This window comes from Eptatretus burgeri, chromosome 11 (assembly GCF_056783735.1).
Source record: "Eptatretus burgeri isolate ZD-2024b chromosome 11, Ebu_testis_v1, whole genome shotgun sequence".
Taxonomy (NCBI): Eukaryota; Metazoa; Chordata; class Myxini; order Myxiniformes; family Myxinidae; genus Eptatretus; species Eptatretus burgeri.
In genome coordinates, this window is record NC_140971.1 from 73,260,854 (window position 1) to 73,278,622 (window position 17,769).

General features: G+C 43.0%; 1 protein-coding gene across 3 annotated transcripts in view; it reads left to right on the plus strand.

Moving 5' to 3' along the window:
- Positions 1-4,547: 4,547 nt before the first annotated feature.
- Positions 4,548-17,769, plus strand: part of LOC147017373 (T-box transcription factor T-like) — a 58,845-nt gene continuing 45,623 nt past the window's right edge. Inside the window, exons 1-3 of one of the 3 annotated variants that reach the window (XM_085846978.1) lie at positions 4,548-11,453; positions 12,821-12,913; positions 13,382-13,513. Coding sequence is in view for 1 of the 3 variants with exons in the window: in XM_085846977.1 (XP_085703103.1) it covers positions 14,017-14,201 (185 nt within the window). In the remaining 2 variants the exon portion in view is untranslated. Of the gene's footprint in view, positions 11,454-12,613; positions 12,914-13,381; positions 13,514-13,715; positions 14,202-17,769 lie in introns of those variants that run through there. The other 2 variants (XM_085846979.1, XM_085846977.1) reach the window with 2 other exon arrangements.

The following is a 17,769-nucleotide window of genomic DNA, read 5'->3' on the forward strand; positions in this document are numbered from 1 at the left end:
TCATTAACAGTATTTGTATATGACTGGGATTCAATTACCAATTTGACCTTCCGGTTGGTTGTCTCATGACTACTGTATGTGGCGCAACCAAGCAACTGAGAAGGTGCCCGCCCGACTGTTTTGGGGCACATTTAGTAGTATTTCTCACCGTGGTGCGGAGACAAAAATGGTATGTAGCAGATATATATACTGTAGGTCGATGTACAGTTTTCTTTTTTGCTTCTTTCTTTTGACTTTTGTTGGCACTGCCTATTATACTCGTCTTTCCTGTCCTTTTAGCCATCCAAAGCATGATGCGAGACTGTCGGTTGGGATTTTTGCAAAGCCATGACTTAACCGATTCATTGTGCACTGTCCCTTTTGGGTGGTGGCTTGTTGAAGTAGTCCTGGTAAATGTAGATCTTTCAAAGCTTTGCATCCTGTTTTAGAATGTACTACTCGACCGAATGCTGATCTGACCAATTTTTGGTTACTAATTTGTTGTGCTGGTTGCTTCATCACTATGGTTGTGGCTATGCCACCGATGCATTGCCACTTTTGTTTCAGGTGTGAACTTAGAATATGGCGAGGGAACGAGCACACAATGGTCTACGCTTGTTGAGGCACGGTGTAGGATGATTGATGGGCAGATGTCGACAGGACGACGCAACTACAGCCAATTCATGCAACTTTTATTCTGTTTGAGCCCAGCAAAGCCACACCACTGGAGCTGTGACTGTGGAGGCGCGAAGTAGTTGTCATTTCACTGCATTGCCGTAGTATGATACGTCGCCTTCACTGCATATGTTGTCACCTGGAGCAAGCAATTCCCTTTCCCTCTGAACACATGATGCCGAATGGAAATCGGTTACCTGTACATTTCATTACTTGCGAGTGACGGTCTCAAACAGGAATTGCATGAATAACAGGACAGAGCATTTAACATTACTGACCTTCGCTAGGGAATATACATTAGAGTTCTGTTCTTGCGTATGGCAGCTTTGCTGCCGGGTAGCTAGCATTTCTTGGAAGCGCAGCTGTGCTGCTGATGCTGTGCCGCTCTGCCAGTAAACTGGCCTCGGAAGGATGACAGCTGAGTCAACCCCACCTGGTGTTGATTCAGCAGCCAACGGGGCTCAAACTCAGGACCCTAAGATCCTAAGCCAGCCACCCTAACCATGATGATAGATTAGAGTAGATCTGAGAATGAATGGTCTATATATGAAAACACATCTGGCAATTGTCAATATCAAGTGATGAGTAATTTGGTAAATTTTGGGGGATTTCACTTTCGTTTTGGTGAGAAAACTTTTCTTTGTCCTTCCAACTTCCCTTCTGCACCAATTTCCTTTTTCTTGAGTGCAATGAACTTTCCTTTAAAACTTTTTTTACAATCCCCCTTTCACCACCAATTCATGATTTGTTGGATCCTTCGTTTTGCTTCTTTTATTCTTCAATTGTGTAATAATTTGGGAGTATCCTCCACGACCTACCTTCTTCACTCTCGCCCCACACCTGCCTTCAGCCTCTCTCTCCACCAATGTTCCGTTGATCATGAATATCCACCACGATGCATCAATATTTTTTCCACCTTGTCTGTGTTCGTAAATATTATAGATGTCGTATATGATGAGTTTCCAAGTACGAAGCTCCAGATTTCCACCTGGTGATCGGGTAGGTATCCATACCCACCCTCCAACTCCATTGATCTGGATACCCCGGTAACAAGGTACATCCTGATTGACTGGTGGTAACTCAATATCGCTGAAACCAGATTTGGCAGATCTTAATGAGGATGCATCATGCCACTGTGATTCTTAATGTGATAATACTTGGCTTGAGGAACCAACCCGTATTAGGACTTGGTTTGACCTCTGAAGGGAATGGTAGCACTTTCTTCATTCGAGGTCCTGGCTGTCCTCATTCATTCCAAATCCTGGCTGTCCTCAGAAGCTGAGAGTGGAGACTGAAAGGAGCCTGTGTACAATCATGTTGGCCAGGCATCGCTCTATGTGATGGGTTAGTTCCCCAAACACACAAGCCGCTTCACACCATCTTGCAAACTTTGCGCTCCCTTGAGAAGCTCACGACAGGAACTTCACTGCATCTTTTTTACTTTCTCCTTTTATTTTTCCCTTCTCATCTTTCATGGGCTGGAGGTCTGACCCCAATAGGTAGCTCTAAGGCAAAGCAAACTATACCTGAGAAATTAATTAATGGGTGGCCATCAATAAAATTTGGGAACTTCCTGCCTTCATTCCGACAGCGATTATACCACTAAGTATCTTCCTTGTGTTGCAAAGCCTCTTTTAAAATATCAGTGTTCCCAGTGGTCTTGGAGGTAACGAATACAAAGAAAAACCTCGTTTATAATTATTAGCTCTTGCTTCCCTTCAATTGATAAAACATCAGAACATCAGTGCCAAGGAGCTGTCCCTGACTTTGTTAAAGCAGCAGGTAACCCCCTTTTTCTTCCGACGTTTCATCTTTTCACAAAGCAACCTTTGTCATTATAATCTGGCCAAGTTATTTTTCTTCCGATATCGGTAACCTTCCTCCAAAGTCAAAACCATGTTGCATGTTTATATTTGGATTCATAAGTGCCATCATCAGTGAACCCATGGCCTTGCATAAAAAGTTGAAGACAAAATTATTTGATGACAATTACAACATTCGCAGTTGTTACTCCTTCCGCATCTTTGCGAGACCATGTAGTTGAAGATTTTTCAAATTGCCTGGAGTAGGAATGGGGGGAAGGTGTTTTCCCTTCATAGATAACGCAATCAGAAATATAAACAGCACTGCATTATTTATTATTATTATCATTATTATTATTGTTACTATGAGGCTTTCAAGCCAACAGGTGGGAAGCCGATTCCTCTTGTTTGGATAATTATTGTTCCAGTTCCACAGATTTTAATGTAACAACTTTTGAAAAAACTCTTCTTGCTGGCTATGCCAATGTGCACATTTTAAAAATAGCACACACTTGGAACTTTATCCCAAAGGATTTGGTTTTTTGAATTTTGTCCTGTATTGGTGGCCATATTGGATTTTGTCCCAAACATTAAACAATCTTCTCCAGAATTACTGAACCGATCACAATGAACTTTTGCAGGCAGCTTCATCACCCCTCGGCAGTATTGAAGTGTGAGTTTGAAGCTTCTGCTTCAAAAACCGTGGAAGTTCATTTTTGGTCTCACTATTGGTCGCATATGTTACGTAATTGGGCAGGAAAAATTGGCCTAGAGGTAAACGCAACCTCTTATAAATTGTCTCGGCTGGCTTTGAATCTCAGGCTCGCTATAAACTGTCATTCTGATGTATTGCAGGCAGGGTGATTGGTCAATGTGTGTGCCGTCCCTCGGATGGACATTAAACTGACGTCCCGTCTGCCGGCATTTGGGTGGCAGATTTGGACTGCTTGGAAGCTGACGGCATGCCTCACAGTTCCCGTTATTATTATTATTATTAGTAGTGGTATTATTATTATCATTATTTCTGAAGGAGCTGAGTCCTGTCATTTCCCGGGTGGGGGTCGAGGCGTGCTCAAGCCATTCCTGTGTAGTTGACACCTTTGGACTCTTGTATGTTAAACCCCCTGCTTAGAAAATATAATGGAAGGAGCTTTGTAGACAGATGGAAATGTTTTTTTGGGAAGTATGCTTCCACTGAGCTATCCTTCCATCCATCCATTCAGTATTATATGTTCAACATAGACACTTCTGACTCGTTGTTGGTCTGTTCTTCCATTAGGATATGGTGAGTGATGCTGAGAGTGGTTCTGTGGTTGGAATTGAAGGGTTTACATAAATCCTTATCACGTCCTGGTTGAGTGGCCATCTTTTTATGAGGTGCTAATTTTTTTTTCATGTAAGTCAAATGTGCACACACACACACACACACACACACACACACACACACACACACACACACACACACACACACACACACACACACACACACACACACACACACACACACACACACACACACAATGTACCACCACCTAACACAACAGAGAGGCATTGAGGCAGAACATAAGAGATGGAAGAGAGGATGCTACAGAAGGATAGACCACTTACTCCTAAACAAAGCCATACTCGAATACTGTAAATTGAGAATAATCAAATTGTCCACAGCCTGGATAAACTACTTTCTGAAACCCATATATAGAGAAACACACACACATTTAAAAAAAATATATATCTGGTTATAGTTGTACATTGATTGGTACATAATTTGCTATTCAAAAAGAAATAGTCTCAAAAGTCCTTAATTTCTTTTGTAGTCCACACTTGCTACAAAGAATAAAATTCCAACCGTAAACATGTTTTGTAATAGCTACACTTGTATTGTTGCTTGCGTTACTCACCAGTAGCATGTTCAACTTCCAATCGCCCATCTGTGTGGGTACCATTTTGGCATTAAATGAAATGTAATTAATAATGAGCTCAAACGCAAACTCCAAAACAAAGTGTAGGTAATTACCCTGCGCGCGAAAAGCAGGGTTAAGCAATTGGTTCACTTCTATCTATCTGTCTGTCTGTCCATCCATCTACAAACGTCAGTATTTGATCGAGAACCAACTTTATTTCAATCGAATGTTGTATTTTGAACATAAACATGAATCGGAAAACAAACCTGTAGTTTATCAGCACTTTGGCACTGAATTCTTCTCGATCGCACATGTGCAGAAAGGAGAGAGATGATATTTTTTACTCTGTCTGCCTGTCTGGCAGTTAAACAAAATTGAGAATCATTCCAAACAGGAAACTTACTGTTTTTAAAGACGTTTTAAAGGACACAAGCAATAGGAAAGGAAGAACTAATGTAACATGTTTTTAAAAAAAAAGTGGTGTCGACTGCATAATCGGTTGTAAAATTCCACAATTAATATTTTATACGACCTTTAAAATCTTAATTTTATTCTTATTGAATTATATATTTGAACACTGCAGAACAAAAATCATCTGTCATAATACTTCCACGAACCTCCAGTTAAGCAGTTTCCCAGTAAATAAGGTGGTGTTTAAGACGATGCACAATGCCGGTAAGCTTCCAGAATTGTTTTTATACAACTTTTAAAATCTTTATTTTATTTAAATTGACTAATTAACTTGAATACTGCGTGGGGTAAGGTGTTCTATGAACTCTCTAGTTACCCTCACCATTGGAGAGGGTTTTACATTTGGGTCCATTTGTTTGTTACTTACGAAATCTAAAGATTTCGTAAGTAGATTTCGTAAGTATATTGATGACTTCCGTCCTCTGTTTGTGTGTTTGTTTGTTTGTTTGTTTGTTTGTAGGCACGATAACTCGAGAACGGAAGAAGCTACCAATGTCAAATTAGACCACGTGATTCAGGAGGGTGATGGCGAGCGCTGATTAGATTTTGGTCAAAGGTCAAGGTCACAGTGAGGTCAAACATTCGATTTTTGATGGTTTGGAACAGAATCATCGTAGAAACTTCTGGTTTGCGTCGCTACCTTCTTGAGAGACAGCTTTTATGAGACAAGGTCAGAGGTCAAGTTGAAGATTTCGTAAGTACCAGTCTATGACTGCTTGTTTGTTTGTTTGTCTGCACAGAACTTTCATGTTTTTCTCTGCAACCACTTGTCAGATTGAGAATAATTTTTCACCATAGGAGCGACGACTCATGCAGAATGTTTTAATGATAATTATGATGTCATAGGTCACATGGTGTGGCAGCCATTTTGGAAAAATGGAAAACTTTGGACCCTTGGTGCAGTATCTTTGAATCCGCCACACGGGAAAATTGAAACTTGGCAAATGGAAAGTATTCATGGGGAATGAGTGTGATGTTTTTTTTTTTTTAATGACATCAGAGGTGCTTTCATTTTAACTTCATAATTGCATATGTGGAACGCCACATCCGATCAGTATGAAAATATTTGAGGGTCAACTCGGGATAAATTGGTCCACAGAAAAACATTTGATGACATCATCGGTCACGTGATTCGGTAGCCATAATATTGTTTAAAAAAATAAAAACGAAAAAAAATCTCTGAAGTGGCTGAACAGATCGAGGTAAAACGTTACACATATGACCGCCTATTCATGAGGAACAAAACATTCCTACATATGACATCATCGGTCACATGGCGTGGCAGCCTAAATAATGGATTTACCCTCAAACCTCCAAAAATCTCCAGAACATCTGGACAGATTTAGGGGAAACTTCTCACGAATGTTCCCCAAGCCTTGGAGATACCAGAATATTCACAAATAATTGATAGGTCACGTTGACTAATAATTAACTTGAATACTGCGTGGGGTAAGGTGTTCTATGAACTCTCCAGTTACCCTCACCATCGGAGAGGGTTTTACATTTGGGTCCGTTTGTTTGTTTCTTTGTTTGTTTGTCCGCACAGAACTTTCATGTTTTTCTCCGCAACCACTTGTCAGATTGAGAAGAATTTTTCACCGTAAGAGTCTGGCAGCCATATTGGGATGAGCAAAAATCTTTAAAAAATTCTTTCTCTTGAACTGCTTCATCGATCGACCTGAAACATCACAATTCTGATCTACTCGTGATGGGGAATATGTGTTTTAAATTTCAACCTGATCGGACACATGGTGTGGCAGCCATAATTATATTTAATGTTTTGAATCTGGATTCTTTCTTTTCTCTTCTTTTTAAATTTTTTTTATTTTTAATAAGGCTCGCTTGGCTGTGCCTGGATGGGTTTGAGGGTAGAGTTGCAGCAGCTGAAATGTGAATCCTATCCAGGTTCCTCCTGATGATTTCATCTTTGCTTTTTGCTTGTCCTGGTTCCTTCTGATTACTCCAATGCAGGACTGTACCCATTTGGTTTTCCATCTGATTTGAATTGAATTTATTTGAAACCCATTCCAAATTCAATTAAACAATAATAAACGTCATGGGTCAGGGTCAGTTGTCCAATCAAAGTGGGACGTCTTCGTACCCGGTCCTCACTGCCAGCAGTTATAATGTGGTAGTTTTAGTTATGTCTCTTATTAATTACATAGCACACCGGCACACAAACACCACACAAAACAAACAAGTCCTGATGAGGGTCTGCAATCTCTGATTGCTGTTTTTCTTGTTGCCGTTGAGATGGTTTCCTTTGTGAGAGCCTTAATATTATTTCTTCTGAAATAAACCTGTTCAAGATTATTTTCGTACATTTTGCACATTTTATGGATAAGGTGATTATGTTTCCCCCCCCCCCATTTTATTTTCATTTTATTTTCAGGATCGTCACTGAGCCTTGGACAGCTTCCAACTGTAGTTTGTTTGTAATAATCATCCCAGGGATGGTTTTTAAGATCACCGTGAGCTCCATTTCTTTTTTCATTCCCATTGCTCCAGTTATCACTCGTATAATTTTGGAGTTTTTCAGCTTCCAATATCTTTTCACTTCGTTTTTGAGGACTTGGTATTTGGTAATTTTCTTGATTTATGCCTTGTTTGGCCAAAATTGCTGGGTCCTGAAATCTCAATAACAATGCCTTCTTTTCTTTTTTTTGTACCTAAATACGATATCCAGTCACAATGCTTTGTTTTCTATGTTCACGCTCGATTGGAGCATTACATTGTTGTTTTCATTTCTTGCTATTGGTTCATGTTCCCATGAGTTTTCTGAAACAGATTTTTAAAAAATAAAATTTGTAGATATGCCAGTGGATTGTTCTACATACCTTGTTGTGCCTTTGGGTAGACAGCTGTTCTGACATGAGTTTTTTTACATCCTGATAGGAGGTGGCTCGTACTTTCTGTTTCTACCTTGCAGAACATACAGCTGTCCGATTGACTCAGTCCTGCTATCTTCTTAAAGCAAATGGTATGGTGTCCCTTGGTCTTGGGCATTGACAACGATTCATTCTCCATCCCAGTTCAGCTGACCTCTTAGCCATTCCAATGAGCCTTATTTGTCTATGCCCAGTCTGTCCAACTCCTTGTTTTTTTTAATACCTCCCTGCTCTTCCATTGTTTTCCGAGTTGACGGTGTACTTGTATTTCGTTTTATCTTCATATTTTGTCTTTTTCGCAATCATTGGGCCGCATTAGTTGCTGTTTCAGTATAATGTGACATCCACTCGCACCTGTCTTGGGAAAAAAAATTTACAAGGTGGGTTAGAGATACCTTACGATCTTGCTGTCTTCGTGTTTGTGTACAAATTGGATTCGGTAGTCTATTCAACTTTTCACTTACTCAGCCAATTTTACAGTTGTTATTCTGTGCACTTGGTTGAGCTCCATCAGACTGCTACCTCCTTCTCATCTCAGCAGATGCATTCTCAGGATGCTTTAAATTTTGTAAAACATTTTGTGGATGGTGAGGACTTTCCTTGTTTTGATATCCAGTTTATTGATTTCTGCTTTTGGCCAGTTTATTATTCTGCAGCTCTTAGAATATTGGTATTGTGAGATGGTTGATGGCTTTGATTTTGTTCCTTGGAGAGAGAAATGTTTTCAGGATCAGCCTCATTCTCCACAGGTATTCTTTGGTAATTGTTTTGTGCATTTTTTTGTGACATATTTGGTGGCTCTCTTCAACTCCGAGGTATTTGTATGATGCTTCTTTTTGAGTTTCTCAAAAATTTTGTTTTCAAAACAACTAATAAATGGTATTATAGACACGTAATGGGCATTTTAGTGTGCGTAATGTGCATCTAGCTCTTGCATCGTTTGTGGAAACATGGGTTGCGGTGAACCAGTTGAAATGGGGTAAAGCTCCTGGGATCTGTGGCATCCATGCTAACCTTCTCAAGGCTGGTGGAAATGCTGTATTTGTGGAGTTGCATACAGTTCTGTGCTCTGCCCTGAACACAGGTATCATTCCAACTTACTGGAAGAGAGGACCTTGTTGTCTCTCGCTCTCTCGCTCTCTCGCTCTCTCGCTCTCTCGCTCTCTCGCTCTCTCGCTCTCTCGCTCTCTCGCTCTCTCGCTCTCTCGCTCTCTCTGGAAAAGGAAGGGTGATCGCCAGGACTGCAACAACGACCGAGGGGGAGACGCTGCTGTCAGTGCCGGGCAAGGTCTTTGCTCAGATAATTATTGATAGGGTTCAGCACCATCTCCTAGAGCACCAACGTCCAGAGCAGTCAGGTTTTACACCAAATGTCAATGATTGACTGTATTCTTGCCCTTCAGGCCCTCACTGAATGCAGACGAGAGTTTCGGCAGGGGCTGCTAGCAGCCTATGTTGATCTCTGCAAAGCGTTTGATTCAGTGAATTAGGATGCCCTCTGGAGGATTCTTGGTCTTTGTGGGGTGCCACCAAAACTGATCAATCTGATGCCTGAACTGTACTCTGGTACTGAGAGTGCTGTGAGATGTGGTGATACCATCTCTGCCTTATTTCCAGTTGTTACTGGAGTTCGTCAGGGGTGTGTGCTGGCCCCCACACTTTTCAGTGCTTGTATGGACTGGATTCTAGGGAGGATGTCGGAGAGATCAAGCTGCGGTGCATCATTTGGGAATGTCAAGATCTCTGACCTTGATTTCGCAGATGATGCAGTCATCTTTGCGGAGACCCTGGATATCCTGTTGGGGGCCCTCGATGTGCTGAATGAAGAGTCAGAGCCACTGGAATTATGGGGTTCCTGTGCAAAAACTAAGATCCAGGCTTTCAATGACATCTTGGATGCTGCTATCTTGTCTGTACCTGTTTGTGGTGAGGATGTTGAGGTCATGGAGAGATTCACTTACCTTGGCAGTGATATTCATGTCTCTGCTGGAGGTGAGCCAGACGTCAACAGATGTCTGGGTCGGGCCTAGGGAGTCATGGATTCACTGGATCATGGGGTGTGGTGCTGTTGGTCCCTGTGCAGGAGGACGAGGGTCTTGGTGTTCAGGTCTTTTGTGCTTCCAGTCTTGCTTTACGGATGTGAGACTTGGACTCTGACCAGGGATCTGAGACGGAGACTTAATTCCTTTGGTATCAGGTCTCTTCAGAGATTCCTTGGCTCTCGCTGGTTGGACTTTGTTTCCAACGAGCGGTTGCTGAGAGAGAATCAAATGAGATTTGCTACCCGCATCATCTGTGAGCATCAGTTGCAGCTGTATTGACGTGTGGCTCATTTTCCTGACGCTAATCCTGCTCAGCAGATTTTCTCAGTGAGGGAGTCTCGTGAGTGGAGGAGGCCAATGGGCTGACCACGTGCCTCGTGGTTGCAGCAGGTTGATCGCCATCTGAAGGAGATGGGGATAGGCCAGCCATCTGCTTTGGGGATGGCCAGAAGGAGGCCCCTGGAGTACTGGCGGAAAGTGGATGCAGTGACGCGCTGCTGCGGTGTATGCTCCCATTCCTGACCTGACCTAGCTCCTGCGTTGTTTTATTTCGGTCGATTTTTATGTTGTCCCTTTTTGTTGGTCTGCTTTGTGCAAATATGTACTTGTCACATTTTGTCAAAGCCAAATTCCATCTGAATGTCTTCGGAGTAACATTTCACTAATTTCATTTGTTGTGCCAATTTTTCATTGTTTGGTGCAAAGAGTTTTACATCATCCATGCACACTAGATGCGTCACCTTTCTTGTTTTTGGGACGTTCTTTAGTTGGATATCATGGTGTGTCCCTGTTCTTGCTCATTAATAAGGTTGCTCAGTGGGTCCAGCGTCCAGTGCCAGGCAAACCAGGAGGCAGAAGGCTATCATCCTGGAAGACCCTGCAATGTAGATCTTCACTCCTGATATTTTGATCTTTCCTTCCGAGTACTGTCATATCAATGTGGTATTCCAGAGATCCATTGCTTACTTAATCATTTTGATTATTTGGAGATTGATTTTGTACACTTGTATGCGTTGCATTTTATCATCCATGGATGTGGAATATATTGAAACCTTTTCTTTTGTAGTCTATCCATGCTGTGAACAATTTGATTCTTCTGTTTTAATATTTTTTGAGTGTGGCCTCGTTTAGTCGTAGGTGGTCGGTTCCGCAGCAGACTCTTTTACATCCCTTTTGTTCTGCCTCTCAGCCTCGTTGTTGTGTTATGGTAGGGTTCGTGTGTGTGTGTGTGTGTGTGTGTGTGTGTGTGTGTGTGTGTGTGTGTGTGTGTGTGTGTGTGTGTGTGTGTGTGTGTGTGTGTGTGTGTGTGTGTGTATACTCCCTCGCAGGATGACATGTTGGTTCAGTTTCTCTGGGGGTGTGGGAAGGGAATCAACTCTTTCTAATGATAGCCACTGAACCCCAAAGTTATTGTATGACCATGCATTCTATCCCTGTGGGTTAGGATGTATAATTGTATATGTTTGTTAAACCATGTGCTTCAGCCTTCGGGTGCAAGTATTTGAAACCACTGCTTTGACATATGATGGTATGTTTGACATGTTAACATGTATGATTTTTTAAACCTTTTTTTTTTTAATTGAAAAAGGTCCTGTCATCATGTTGACGGCCAGGAAGCCAAAAACACATCCGTGGATTTATTTCTTCCCCCTGGGGTTGGGTTCACATTCCTGCCAAAAAGGCATCTCGAGCAAGGTAAGATGATGGCTGCATGAGTGTTGTTGAATCATTTCATTCTACATGAGATGTTCAAAAAAAAATTGACGAATTGGATGCTTTCAATAATCCATGACAAAGTAAGATTAAAAAATATATATTCAGTCTATATGTAATCATTGGGAAGAAAATATGGAAATATATTATTGATACATTATTCATATACATTGCACACTATACTTTATTTGGTGTGTTTTGAACTACACTGAGTAGTTGTCCTTTAATAGAACGTTTTGAACGCTTCTTGAGAGTTTGCACAGATATTACGAGGGTCTTCCCAAAAAGCGATCGATGACTCCTAATTCCAACAAAATGTTATTAAAAAAAAACATAAAATGTAGTGTCTGCAAGCTTTCAATTTACCCACATGGGAATATGACTGCATGCTCTAAAACAGTGTTTCTCAACCTTTTTTTGTCCCACGCCCCACTTTGATTTTTCAAAAAAATCGTATGCCCCACCATGATTGGAGACACTCCAGTATATACTACATATGTATTCAAAAGGCTTTATTAAAACTTTATTGCAAATTTTATTTAATTTCTACTCACTTCAATGGGAGCCCTGCCCTTGATGCTGGCTGCAGATTTGTTTGATTCGAGGAACCAATTTTGTCAGTTTCAGCCTTGAATCAGCACGTTTCGTGATTTCCAGTCAATTTCTTTGAGCTTGCAGCAAATCAGTAACAACACTAAATCCACATTCGACTAAATAAGATGATAGAAAATTTATCAATACTTCCCTTAGTTATGACGCTATGAGGCATCAGTTGCAGCTTCAGACTTTTGAAAATTTGAAAGTGCAAAGCTATGAAAGCGATCATATATTAATTCTGAATCCTCATGCCCCACCAAAATATTGCCACGCACCACCTTGACAAACGCTGATCTAAAATGTCCATACGTGTCTGTCTTCATGACTATTTATCAATTGTTTTCAAAACCAAACTGTCCCAGAAGATTCCTTTTAGTGGGGCAACTTAGCATAACAATTGTACATTTTGTGAGGAAAGCACCAAATTTGGCACACTAGTAGCCTATCATATTATGAACAGATTTGGATATTGGGCCATCTCAAATTCAGCCGCTGATGGCTGTGGCAGCCATTTTCCACTGCCATCAAAAATTTTGAGATGGCCCAATATCCAAATCTGTTCATAATATGTTAGGCAATTAGTGTGCCAAATTTGGTGCTTTCCTCACAAAATGCACAATTAAATTGTTATGCTATATTTAGCTAAGTTGCCCCACTATTTTGGAGTTTCCTTCGTACAAATGAGTGCTGCGTGCTGCTTACTCCTTCGTTTTTGTTCTTGTCTTACTCTCTCATCCCCTCCTCCCACCCAGACTTATCTCTCCCAGGATTGTTTGTATCGTGAAATCGGTGATGACGTGCACATTACTGCTTGATCGCACATGACGTCAAACAAACCATCAAAGGTCAGAAGTGGCGAGGCGGTGCGTTACCTTTCGGTCAATATCATGATTGCATACGAAGTAAAATAATCACGAGTTTACACCAGGATTTACAGAGAAATCCGTGGAGATCTGTGCGATAAGAATAGTTGAGACGTCGAGCCATCGCTCCGTTTAGCACCAAGGCGAGAATAGCTTTAGGAATGGCGTGCTTCATGATACGGAAACTACTTTATGATACCTTGTGCCTTTATCTTTCCGTGGAGCACTTCCCCAATGAATCAGAGTCGTCGTTTTAAAACGAGCAATCTACTTTCACTCCCATCAGTAAACCGATTTGAGAAACCAGCCATATTATGAATATATATATATATATATATATAGTGCAATTACAGGGGAAAACCATGTGCATGGAATGAAAGGGCTCACTGCTGGAACTCTCGATGAGGACATTTCATTGGAAAATTTGAAATCTGAAATTGTGTTTCCAAGGGTTCACACGATATGGTGGGGAAGTGAAAGGGAGACGTCGTAGAGGAGAGAAGAGAAGAGTGGAGAGGAGGAGTGGAGGGAGGTGAACTCGAGACATCAAAGAGGCACCGAAAATGCGCATAGACAAAGAAGGTGAGATCGGAGTAAAACTTTACTGCGCGTTCCGCAGCACGTCGGGCCGGGACAATATGAGGTCATTTCCCCCATGCACGCATCTCCCCGGCGAACCCCGCGCAGATGGTCTTCTCCTGGCCACGCGGCCACTTCAAACACACTCCTGGCCCAATGGAGAGGGCCCTGCCTGGCTCATTTAGGTATTAAATGCAGAAGCCGACGTGGGAGTTTGAGGGGGAATCTACGGCACATATTCCCACCCTCGTCCTTTCCTCTTCGCAACACACTTGGCGGAGAATCACTCCGAGTGTGTGCTGCGTCCTCCCCTTGGATTCATTGAACTCGTCCTGAAATTTTAAATACCGACATCGTCTTCTACGTCTTCCTCAACCCTGCAATTGGTCTCTTGCTCCGGTACCTGCGCACCTTGCAGCAGCATCTGCTGGATCTTCCACCATTCCGCCGAAAACCTCTGGGTCGTGAGCCCGTTTACCTCGAACGACACACCGAGCGAGCAGGCCATGTGCGAGTCAAATGGTCTGGAGCCCCCAGGTCGACTGGAGCAGCTGCTAAGCGTGGTACCGAGCAAGTCGACCATCAAGAGCGAGGCGAGTGAGCGGGCCGTACGAGTGGTGCTGGAGGAGTGCGCCTTGTGGGAGCAGTTCCACGTACTCAGCAACGAGATGATCGTCACCAAGACGGGAAGGTGTGCTGATGACGTTTGTGCGAAACTATTATCAGTGTCGATGTGTCCAGCAGGATGGTGCAGAGGTAGCACCCTTGTACCGTTGTACCTTTGGAGCTGTCTGCTCTGGGTTTGATTCCAGATTAGACTTTGTTCTGTCGAATTGGTGTTTTACATTTTGCATGCGCAAGGCGAAGTGAACTAGCTGTTCCTTGTAGGGATGTTTTGGTGTATACATCCTGTCTACTAACAATAGTTGGTGTATTTTAGGAAGTGGAGGTGGCAGGTGGGTTGTCTCCAGCACTCAGAAGAAATTACAAATTCCTGTTCTAACCTACAGGGGGCACTGCATCAGTGGCACAGGTGCGTCTTGGTCGTGAGATGCAGCCATCAGAAAATTCTGCATTGAATCCCAGAGCAATATGTATGTTCGTTAACAACAAATGTGGGATCTTTCTCGGTACTTCACAAGCAGGGCTTTGCATCACAAAGTGTTGTCCCTCAAGATGCACGTCAAACTCGGTGTTCCGTCTGCTGGCGTTCGTTTGTGGGTATTCAACATCCCACAGTGTCTTTCGACAAGAGGAGGTGGACGACAAGACGAATTACAAAATTCTTGCATTTTCAGTGCAATGTTCGGCTTGAGCAGCCAATTAGTGAAAGACATGAGCAAGAATTTATCTCTGGCTAACCCTACGGCAAGGTGGGAATAATTGGGGAAATTGGTTGTGGTTGTGGGTGGTGATGTAAACTTTTACAAACTGGTGATGGAAACTCTGCAGACAAGGCTTGTGAACCTTGAACCAGAACCTTATTTTATTTTATTTTAGATGCAATGTCGAAGCTTGAAATGAGAGCTGACATACAGAATGTATAACAAGGGGAGCAGGAGACAAGAGGGGGGTGGGAGATGGAAGCACAAAACAGTGGTGAACAGAGACATGAGGCTGTCTTGTAAAGGGAGAGGGATGGGGTGGGTAAACAAGATGGACACGACAGGGACTTTCAGGAAGGAAAGCAGGGAATTTGAAGGAGGTGGGTTTGGGGTAGATTAGCGGGGGTAGAAAAGATCAAGGTTTTAAATGGGGGATGATACGAGGTGGTGGTGAACAGCTGTTTTGAAGACCTGGAGGGAAGAGTGGTATTGAAGAGTGTGTTGGAGTTTATTCCAAAGGCGGGGTAAAAGAGGAATGAAAGAGTGAAGGTGAGCAGTGATTCTTGATTTTGGTAGTTTCACCAGAAGGCCTCAGCCTCATCATGGGAGATACCAAATATCCTAAATGCCTTGGTTTCCACAGAGTGAGAGGAGCACCAGCCCAGAGGGCAGAGCAGTACTCCATCAGGCTTCAGATGAAAGCTTTGTCATGGTCAGGAGCTTAGGTGTGTTAAGGAATGACTTTGCACGACGGAGGATCTGTAGATGCCCAATCGGCGACTGGTTTTGGAGGCCAGCATGGAAATGTGGCTTTCCCAGGTAAAAACCATGACAGGGAGTGAGGCCCAAATATTTGAATGAAAGGACTTCTTTAAGAGGGTTGTTGAGAAAGTTGATGGGGGGGGCGGGGGGGGTTGGGTTCCAGACGGTCTTTTCGGAGAGACTGAGTGTGAGTGTGAGATTTGTCCGGATTGAAAGACAAGTTCCACGTGTTGGACCATCTTGTGATTTAACCCAGATCTGCAGAGAGCGAAGAAGCTGCTGCTTGCTCATCTGAGGGATGTCAGATGGTACAGCAGAGGGTGGAGTCATCAGCAAAGAGATATCGAGGATTTTCCAGAGAGTCGGAGAGATCATTGATGAAACCCAGAAAAAGAGCAGGGCCCAGAACGCTGCCTTGAGGAACTCCAACCTGGACAGAAAGGGGGGATGAAAGAACTCCATTTAGGGCCACACGTTGACTGCGGCAGGAGAGGAAGTCTGCGAGCCGTGAGTGGAGATGGCCTTGGATACCATAGGAAGAGAGTTTGGTGAGCAGGGCAGGGTGCCAGACTGTGTCAAAAGCACACGATATGTCTAGGGAGAAGGCTCTGATTTCATGGCTGGCATTTAGTACCTCCATCTATTGTTGGGAGAGATTGAGCAGCACATCCATGGTAGAGTGAGCTGGTCTGAATCCAAATTGATGATTGGAAATCAAGCCATTGGAGAAGAGTAAGGATTTAATGTCTGAAGTGATGATGGATTCCATAACCTTGCTGATGATTGGGTCTGTAGTTGCAGGGATCTGTTTTTGCACCTTTTTATGCAGGGTGGCAATGTTTTTTCTGATTTCCAAGCAGATGGCAGATGACCTTGAGCAAATGAGAGTGTGAATAGAACAGAGAGAGGGTAAACAAAGTAGAAGAGCAGATTTTTTTGGATACGTGGGCTGATGCCGTCTGGACCGGTTGCAGAATCTGAGTTGAGGTTTGACAGCAAAGTCTCCACTTTGTCAGGGGAAAAGGACGCAGAGTCCAAGAGCAGCTGCGTGCAACTGGGTAAGGTGGGTACAGAAAACGATGGGTTTGGAACACAATATTGAGAAGAAAACACGGACTTTAGGCATTCAGCCTTTTCACATGGAGTGTCAGCTGTGCGGCCATTTGAGGAAAGGGATGGGATGGAGAGGGGACATTCACCAGAAACAGACTTAACGAGACACTGTCAGCATTTTGAGGAGGGAGACAGGTTTGAGAGTTCAGACTTGAGATTAGAAAGATGTTGTTTTCTGCCTCCTGAGGGTAGATACACACTTGTTCTGAGCTTTGGGGAAGGAACTGAAATTGCCTTCGGTTGGATTTGCCTTCCATGAGGTGAAGGAAAGTTGTTTAGGACAACTGCCTCGCCACAAGCTTCAGTGTACCATGGGTGGGAGGAAGGGTAGGACAACTGAAGATGAGATGGGATAAATCTGTGCATGAGGGAGAGCAAGTTTTTTTTGAAAGAATTCCCAGGACGAGTTGATGTTGGAGGAAGTAGTGATGTGAGATCAGTCTTGAAGTTTGATGGCTGCTTGGAGACCCTGCCAGTCGGCCTGAGTGAAATGCCAGACTCGATGGCGCTGAGGTTATTGTCTAATTACAGCCAGAGAGATGTCTTCCCTGACGAGCACAAGGTCAGATGAACCGATTGGAGTGGAGGAAGAACAGCAGATATTTTCAGGGAAATTTGTCAAAATTCAAATCCAGAAGAGATGGAGTACCGTTGGTTGAGTTCCGGGTCGAGAAGTTGACAGATTGAGTCAGTCCCAATGAGTCACAGAAGTCTTTTGCTGAAGAGCCATGGCAGGTGACAGAGGTACTCACAGCTAACTGACATGATGGCAATTGAAGTCACCACATATGAGGAAGAGAGAGTTGCGATGAGAGGATAGAAGTTGGTCCATGTTTTCTGAGAGCAAGATGTAAATGGAGTCATCACTCTTTGGTGGACGTTACAACATACATATAAACATGAGATGGGAGTGGAGGGGAAGCCGTATCCAGAGGTATTCCTGGGTAGCCTTGCCCGATAGGAAGCCATACTGGTTGTACCCAGTGGTGGAGTGCAAAATGTTTTATTTTTATTTTTTTTCCTGTTGTTGAGCTAAGCTCTGCCTTGGATGGATTGAAG